At 57.1% G+C, this 8,785-nt stretch overlaps 2 protein-coding genes across 12 annotated transcripts in view; both read right to left on the bottom strand.

The window, feature by feature from the left end:
- APH1A (aph-1 homolog A, gamma-secretase subunit) overlaps positions 1–599 on the bottom strand; it is a 5,522-nt gene extending 4,923 nt beyond the window's left edge. The window contains exon 1 of the mRNA XM_017811248.1: positions 387–599. Coding sequence (XP_017666737.1) covers positions 387–499 — 113 coding nt within the window. The 5' untranslated portion in view covers positions 500–599. The remainder of the gene's footprint in view (positions 1–386) is intronic.
- A 3,775-nt stretch (positions 600–4,374) lies between these two features.
- TPM2 (tropomyosin 2 (beta)) overlaps positions 4,375–8,785 on the bottom strand; it is a 13,853-nt gene continuing 9,442 nt past the window's right edge. For 2 of the 11 annotated variants that reach the window (XM_017811238.1, XM_017811243.1), the window contains 4 exons: positions 8,351–8,426; positions 8,157–8,219; positions 7,746–7,815; positions 4,375–4,679 (listed from right to left, as the gene is read on the bottom strand). In XM_017811238.1, coding sequence (XP_017666727.1) covers positions 4,597–4,679; positions 7,746–7,815; positions 8,157–8,219; positions 8,351–8,426 — 292 coding nt within the window. In that variant the 3' untranslated portion in view covers positions 4,375–4,596. The other 9 variants (XM_017811235.1, XM_017811241.1, XM_017811239.1 and 6 more) reach the window with 6 other exon arrangements.

The raw sequence follows: 8,785 nt of genomic DNA, 5'->3' as shown, positions 1-8,785 counted from the left end.
ACCTGTACTGGTTCCAGCACCCCTGTCACACTTGTACTGGTACCAGTGCTCCTGTCACATCCACACTGGTACCAGCACCCCTTTCACTCCCATACTGGTACCAGCACCCCTGTCACACTTGTACTGGTACCAGTGCTCCTGTCACATCCACACTGGTACCAGCACCCCTTTCACTCCCATACTGGTACCAGCACCCCTGTCACACCCGTACTGGTACCAGCACCCCTTTCACTCCCATACTGGTACCAGCACCCCTGTCACACCCGTACTGGTACCAGCACCAGCACTGGTCCCTGCGCCCCGTGATCCCCACACCGCTCCCGGCACCGATCCTGGCCCCACATCAGCCCCCACAGCAGCGTCAGCGCCCCCACCACGGGACTGACCCGGCGATGAGGATGATGATGCGGAGCGGATCGCGGGCGATGGTGAAGAGGAAGAGGCCGAAGGCGGGCCCGAAGGCGATGAAGGTGCACCCGAAGAAGACGGCGAGCGTCATGTCGGCGGGACACGGGGCCGGGACACACGGGACGCGGAGCTTAGTCCGGACGGGCCCGGCGGCCCTTCCCCCTCCGCCGCCCTTCCGGGGCCAGTGACGTCACGGCTGCGCGCGCCGCCGCCGCCGGAAGCGGCCACCGGGGCCGCGCCGGGAGGGGCGTGGCCTGTCCGCGGTGGGCGGGGTCGACCGGTGACGTCACGGCGCACGGGCGGGAACGTGGGATATCGGGAGAAGGTGCTGAGAGCGGAGCTGGGTCTGGCGCTGGAAGAGGCTCCCCGGGGAAGGGGTCACAGCGCTAAGCCTGACAGAGCGCAAGGAGGGTTTGGAGAACGCTCTCGGACACGTGGTGGGATTGTTGGGGGTGTCCCGTGCAGGAGGCAGGAGTTGGAGTTTGATGGTCCCCGTGGGTCCTTTCCAGCTGGGGGCATCCTGTGATTGTGTGGGAACACAGTCTGTACCCGGGGAGCTTGGCCTTGTCCCCACGGCCACCCAGGGACCAGGGCTGGGGTGTGCAGGCTGTCCCAGCCTCAGTGGCTCTGTGAGTCTGTGTTCCCTCCACTTGTGTGTTCAACCCAAACGAGACTTGACAAAGAAAGGGACTTCGGGACCCACTCCCACTTACTGACACCCACACCCTCACACACACCCTTTCTGCCCCCAGAAGACTTCGGACGAGTGCGTTGGATGTCAAGTTCTGCAGGTGCTGAACTGGCCCCCGTGCCTGTCTCGGCACACCTGCAGCCAGGCTCAAAGCTTCTGAGGGGTCTGGGTCTCAAAGCATCTATTCATGAAATACTCATGGCCCTGCTCCTGAGAGGCACAATCCACAGCAGAGCACTGCAGTGTGGCACACAGAGGGCTCTCCTGAACCTGGGAAACCCTGGGGCAGTGCCCCTCCAGCCCACTCCCTGGCCCTTGCAGCCAGCAAGTTGGAGGCTGGATCTTCCCTCCAGGGACACTACTGGCATTTGACTGGATCGCTGGGGTTTGCAGGGCCAAGTCATGCCCTGGCAAAAGGGATCCCAGAGGAGGAAATGGGGCACAAGTTTGCCTAAGGTTTTACAACTTCTTTGCAAAACAGCTCAGAGTCAGACCACCTGGCCCAGAGGAAATCATTTGTGAAGTGCACCAAGATGGTGATCCTAGCCCAGTCCACAAGGACAATAAACATCAACATGGAGAAGACATCCTGCAAGAAGGGCATCACATAACAGAACACTGAGAACAAGTGCTTTTTATTTACTTTTGCTCTGAAAGACAATTAATCAACATTGGGGCCAGCAACTACTAAACCAATACAATGAATGCTCCCCAAGGGTCCCTTGCTGCCTGTCACCCTGCCATAGGCTTGTCTTGCTGCAGGGGTGCTCCAGTGCTGGTCCCAACCCCCCCTGAACATGTGGAGCAGGGGCCACACATCCTCCTTCACTGCACACTCCCTCACAGGCAGCACAGCCCCAGTGTGTAGTGCAGTACCAAGCACTGCATGTGGGGCATTCATAACTCATATGGAAATGAGACAGCACCACGTGGTTTTGGTGTCCATGTTTCCCTCCAGCTGCCTTGTCCTCTGCTGGCATTGAGAAGTCCCTAATATCAATCTGGGGACAGGGGGATTTGTGTGACACTTGGCTTCAGGCTGCCTGACCTGTTTTGAAAACCCACAGAGCCTTGCAACAAACCCTGCACAGCTCGACAACGTGGCTCTTCTGGACCTCACCCCAATCTCTCAAGCTGTAAATGCAGGGAGGGACTGAGGGGTGACAGTGGTCTGTGCCTGGCTCTGCACATCTCAACATATCAAAATATTTCAGACGCTCTTTGTGTGGTCCTCCCCCTCCAGCGTGTAGTTCAAGGGTATTGAACAGGAAGGATTTGGAGATGAAATGAGATGCCAGAGAGGCGAGAAAACTGGGGCAGAGGGCAGAGGTGAAAGGCTGCCAGAGGTTAATGGGGTGGTTTATCAATGGGGTGGCAGCCCATGACAGGGCTGAAAGCTCTTTGGGGAGATGTTCAGTCTGTCAGGCCAAGAGAAACAAATCCAAAGGTTGAAATTCAGTGGGAGATGTGCAGATAGAGGAAGAGAGGAGAGGACAGGCACTTCAGTCCTCAGCGTGGGCCTGTGGCGCATGGGGGACATGCCTCTAGGTCGAGCTCCCATGCCAGCTGCTCCACGGTGCCTCAGCCTCCCAGGGCTTTCCCTGGATGCCTTCTCTCTCTGCAGGGCCATGTGGGGGAAGGAGACGGGTGGGAGAATGGAGGAAGTGCAAAGCTTTGCTGAACCACGAAATGGCTCATGTCTTTCCCAGGCAGAGCATCACCTGGGAACAGATATCAGGATATTATTGCCAAACCACAGACAGTTCAAAGGAATGAAAAAGCCCTTGCAGAGGGTTGTAAATGGTTAAGTCAGATGGACTGGTACAAACCAGGAGGCAGCAGCAGCTAATGGGGAAAAAACAGTGGGTGTGAAAGGGCTCTTTGTCCCAGCAGGAAGGCGACAGAGGCTGGGCACCAGGACGCACCCTGACCAGAGCACAGGGCAGGCTTGTTTGCAGCACAGGGTGCAGGCTTCCAGAGAAAAGGTGATTTTACACTCTGGTTCTTTTTGGAACCAGACAATCCCCTGCCTGGAAGGTGCTTTGACTAAACAACAGAGTGGCTCACCTGATGCACTGCAAGAAAACAAGGTGGACCCAGGGAGGAGCTCCAGCCTTTGCACAGGGACAGCTCAGCAGTCCAAGACAGTGTGTACTGTCCCCCCCTCCTGCTCGCCCAGGTCCAGGGTGGGAGGCTGCAGCTCATGACAGGCCTTGCACCCTTTGGAGGATGAACAGAAAACGAGCACCCAATGCGCAGGGAGCTTTTTTACCTGTTGGAGAAGGACTTGGAACCACAAAACTGCTGGGCCAGGGAGAGGGCAGGAGGCCAGCAGCACCTGGGCAGGAAAGAGATGCAATCTCACCACCCTCCTTTCCTGAGCTGAGAGGCTCAGCAAATAAAGGAAAGCAGATAACAAAAGCTATCCCTGGCGGTCGCTCGCTGGGGCGATGGCCTGGCTCGACAAGGGGTCAGCATGAATTGTGTTTCCTGTCAGTATGTGGCTGTGCTTTTAGAGGGATATCCGTTGGGTGCCGTGGGACAACAGGGCTTGGCACACATCATGGAGGGGCCCAAAGCAAAGGGCAGGACTAGATCATGACTTTGGGCATCCCCAGGAAATCCAGCCTGTTTTGGTGACAGCGATGAGACACATCTGGCTTCTCTTCAATTTGTGTTGGAGAAAATATAGCAAGCCAGGAGGAAACTTCCTGAACACTTTGGGAAGTGGTTGTCTGCTGCATTGATGTTTGCTAGCTTATACAGCTATCCCTCAGTCAAGGGTAATAGAAAATGCAACTGCTACACAGGGTGAGCAGCTAATCCCAGACATGGAGCAGACCCCAATAACTAATAACATGTGCATGCGTGGTCATGTGTTTGTATGTTTCCTCAGTGTCATACACAGGAATCCTGAAGCAGACTCCATGGAGAGGTCAAAGACCTTGTGGTTTCCCCAGGTGCCAAGTAGATAGCATGCAGAATGTAGAAGGGGGCATGCCAGTGACATAGTCTATCACTCTCTACTTGAAGAGGATGATGAATTTAGACTGAGCTTGAGATGCAGAGGTTTCCTCTGCATTCCAAGGAAGTGATGGAAATGAAGAAACACAGCCATGTTATCATTCTGAGCCCCCCACAGCCACAGAGAATATCCATATGCTGGGCATGGACTTGGGCCCCTGCAGAGCCTCCTTGCACGAACTGGGCAGGGAGACCCCCACCCCACCTCCCAGTGCCTGTGCCCGCCCACAAGGACCAAATGCAGCCAGCCATCTTGTCAAACTGCTTTAATATTTGGACATGAAGACAGGACAGAGCCAGTCAGGCTGTGCACAGACAAGATGTCCCTGAGCCATGTTGTAAGGCTGCAGGGCTTCCCTTCTCAATGGATGTGTGGATTTGGCCAAGATGCAGTTCAGCTGATGATGTCCTGAGCATGCCAGTGAGGTGCACGTGTTGGGTAGGGAAGAGGGATGGGGGCTCTCCAGGGCAGCTCAGAGGTTGTTCAGCTCCAACAAGGTCTGGTCCAGGACCTGGTGGATGCCCACGTTCTCCTCTTTGGCACTGGCCAGGCTCTCTGTGAATGCAAGGGACACCCAGACACACACACACAGACACAACCCAAGGGTACCCAGGTGCAGCCGGACCCACACACACCACACCAAGCACAGACACACGCACACAGACAGACATTTCAGTACAGCAGTGGCCTCCAGCCGGATGGGGCATTCCTGGTGGAGCAGAGTCCACACAAACCACCCCATCTCCGGCAGGGATGAGTCCAGCCACTCTGGGACCTGCCAGGGCACCCAGGCCAGTCAGGGCTGGTCACTGGGGCAGGCAGTTGCTGCTCTTCAGCATTTCCATCTTCCCACGGTGCCCGTGGCCCATGGCTGAGCCCTCCGCAGCGCACGTGCCGCCGGTGAGGACCATTACTTGGCCAGCCCCAAGGTGTCAGCACTGGCTGGCTGTGGGCACATGCACAAACCCTTTGCCAGTGAAAGCGGAGAGCCAGCGCCTGCTGCATGACCCAGCAGTGCTCCGGGAAGAAAAGGAGTGAGACAACAACCTCATAACAGCCTGGGAGGGCAGGCAGAGACGATAACAGAAAGATAAGGAGCCGAGCTAACAAGGCTACAGGGATGAGCTCTGCCAGGCAGCCCACTGCCAAGGCAGCCTCCTCTGGTGTTCACTGCCAAATGGCATCCTCCTTCCCCCGAGATGGGGATGGAACAAGAGCTCTGCCTACCCAGCCCCATCTCCCAGTGTACCCTGCTGGTCTCTTCCCTGTCCTCTGCCCCAAGTTTGGGTCAGTGGGTGCTGCTGGGTCCCCAGCTCCTATCCCAGCAATCCTGGCACCCTGCAGGGACCCCTTTCTGAGAGGATCTTCCCTGCACATTTTGGGGTGACCAGAGTGAGGAGGAAGAGGCTGCCCATCAACTCCTGGGACAAGGGGAGGAAAGCAGCGATACAAACCACCACCTCCCTCCCTGGCAGAGCCAGGCTGATGCCAGAGGACAGCCATCACCACGTGGGCACCCCAGTACATCACAAAACCCTTATTCCTCTCCCACAAAAAAAACAATCAGGCTCCAGAGGGGCTTCCTGTCCCCCCCCACGCAGGGTAGTTACCCCTGTGAGGATAAGCCAAGGTTTCACACCTTGCCTTGCACCAGTGGGGAGCAGGTAGGGGCTCCCAGCCCTGAGCCAGCCTGGCCAAAACAGGGCAGGGAGGCTGGGCCGGGGCCAGGAGCTCTGGGCAGCTCAGTTGTTAAGTTCAGTAAGGATGACCCGCAGCTCGTTAGTGAGAACACGGTTTTTCTCGGCCTCCTGCTGAGAGCGCTCTAGAGAAAATGGAGACATCAAGGCAGCACAGGAAAGAGAGAGAAAAAAGTGAGTTAGTGAAAAGAGACAGCATTCCCCAAAGCCCTCAGTGGAAACACCACAGCTGCCCAGCTAGCAGCAGAGACCAGCTGGACTGGCAGGAGGAGGCAAACCAGTACTGGCACAGGGACAGGTCTGTAGATCCGTCAATTTGAGAACTGGATTCTGGGGCACAGTATGGTGGTGAGGAAAGAGGAGGGGTATCAAGGACAAATTTAGGGATCACAACAGATCACTGCTGAAGGGTAGCACCAGCTCTTTCACCAAGGGAAGGTGATGCAGGACACATAACAGGGCTGAGATTGCTGCTTGCAGGAAATGTGTGGGAGTGGAGACAGCGAATGGAGAGGACCAGGTCTAACCCTTGTGTTTCACTCCAAAAGAGTCGTGGAGAAGATGGCATGAGATGAGGAAAGCTGTGTATGAGAGCCAGAGGGTGACTGGGGTCAGCACAAAGGGCCCTGTTCCACTCAGCCTGGCAGTGCAGGAGCCTCTCGGGTCTCAGCCATGGTTACCCCGGGGGTCCCGCGAGCTGCCTGCAACCACCTCCTACCACACCACTGACAGGACCCACGTGAGACAGGCAGGAGATGAGGGATAGAGTGGCATGAAGAAAACAAAGGAGAAACCAATGTTGCAATTTTATTGAAACCAACTCATTAAACCAAAGGGACAGAACATTAAAGAAAAGTCATGAGATGCAAACTGAAGAGCAATGTGCAAAGGACAGAAGGCGGGGTGAGGGAGGAGCTGGGGGTTGCCTGCCTGCCAGGGAAGGAGGTGACTGCACAGTCGGGCCCAACCCTCTATCCCCCAGGCCTGAGCTTTGGCAGTGGAGGTGCCGCTTCCCCAATGCAGGTCATCCCCATCCTGGGGCCAGCAAGCAGCACCGAGGGGCTTTGCTGGGAGTATGTGGGGGGGAGATGGCCCCCCATCCCCGGAGCTGCAGGGTCCCCAGTGCTTCTGCTGCTGGGGAGCCAAGGAGGGAGGTGCTGGAGCAAAAGGCTTCTAGGCACAGCCCTGATCCCTGTTGGGCAATACCATGGCACAGACCTGCTACACAGGCACTATTCAGCCAGCATGTAAGGACTCCATGGAGCTGCTGGCCTGCCCTGACCAAACAGTTCTAAGCACCTACATCTTGTCTCCCCAAAGAGGGGTACAGCGGGAACACCCTGGGCCGGCTCCTGTCCCAAAGGAGCCGACGGACAGGCACAGGCTAGGAAGGACAGAGGAGGACAGAGAGGGTGGGGAGAGAGGTGGGACGGTCAGGCAGGCAAGTAGCTGAGCTGGGGAGGGGAGAGGCAGGTGGGGAAGGGGCGCAGTGCTGGTGCCCAGCAGGGGGCTCAGAGGGAGGTGATGTCATTAAGTGCATTGTCCAGCTCCTCGCTGATGGCTTTGTACTTCATCTTCTGCGCATACACTTCATCTGCAGGTGGGAGCAGGCAGGGGGCAGATGGTGGAGCAGAGTGGGGGGCACAAGGTGGAGAGAGAGAGTGGCTGTGAGCGGCGGGCTGAGGGCAGCAGGAGCATGCAGGCACAGGCGGCATGGATGTGACCCCATTCCCCACCCAAGGGCAGAGCCCACACCCCAGCTCTGCACTCCTGCACCAGACACCATGGCATCCAGCCTCCCACCTCCCTGAACCCCTACCAACCCCCTCACCCTGGCCAAGCCCTGTCCAGCCCCACCAGGGGCACAATGTGGCCAAGTGATGCCCTGGGAAAGAGGAACACAGGGCTGGCGGGGACATTTTACCTTCTAGGTCATCAATGGTTTTCTCCAGCTTCGCCACAGACCTCTCTGCAAACTCTGCCCGGGTCTCAGCCTGTGGGAAGCACAGTGGGGAGAGGGTGAGCTGCAGGGCACCACAGGGGCGGTGCAGGCTGCACTGCACTCCAAATCTGCCCCATTTGCATCTCTGGTACCCTTCTCCACAAGCGCTCCTCTGGTAAAGGCAATGGACAAGAAAAGTCAAGGGCCCCATGGAGCCTCACACCCTAAACCAGAACAGATTCATAGAGGGGCATCCCAGACCCAGGCACCTGCTATGCTGCAGAGCTGCAGTTTGGGAAACTGTGAGAGGACATGGGCATAAAGGGGTCAAAATCCACTCAGGATGGCAAACTCATGCCTGCACTGATGCAGTGGCAGCCCTATACTCCTTACCTCCTTCAGTTTTTCCCCTAGAAGCTTGATTTCCTCCTCGTACTTGTCCTCCTTGGTAGAGTACTGCAGAGACAGAGACAGGCACCTGTGAGCCCCAGGGGAAACCTTCATCTGTCCTTCACTCTAGCAGGAGATCACAGCACCCCCACACCCCACACACTCCACCCAGCCTCAACAGCCTCACTGGGTCCTACCTTGTCAGCCTGGGCCTCCAGGGACTTCAAGTTGTTGGTGACAATTTTCAGCTCCTCCTCTAGGTCACCACATTTACTACATCCCAAGCAGGGCCGGCAGGAGGGGGGGAGCAGGGCCAGAGGGCAGGAGAAGAGCAGGAGCAGAAAGAACGGGCACAGGGTAGCAAGAAAGAAAGAGAGAAAACAAGTTGAGAGAGGAGAAGACTCAGTGCACGTGGACAAGGAGCAGAGCCGCTGCGAGCAGGAGCTGCCGGGACGCATCTGTTCATCCATTCCTTGTGCTTCCTTGCACGGACACCTCGTGCATTACCACCAGCCGGGCTCTCACCGGCCCTGCCAAGGGAAGCAGGGATGGAGGGATGGAGGAGCGTGCCCAGCCTGCACCTGCTGGAGAGGGAGGTGAGGGGAGGCCAGTGGTAGAGGCAGTGGTGTAGA

This window comes from Lepidothrix coronata, unplaced genomic scaffold (assembly GCF_001604755.1).
Source record: "Lepidothrix coronata isolate B3197 unplaced genomic scaffold, Lepidothrix_coronata-1.0 Scaffold31, whole genome shotgun sequence".
In the NCBI taxonomy this organism is placed as follows: domain Eukaryota; kingdom Metazoa; phylum Chordata; class Aves; order Passeriformes; family Pipridae; genus Lepidothrix; species Lepidothrix coronata.
This window is presented reverse-complemented; position numbering and strand designations above follow the sequence as displayed.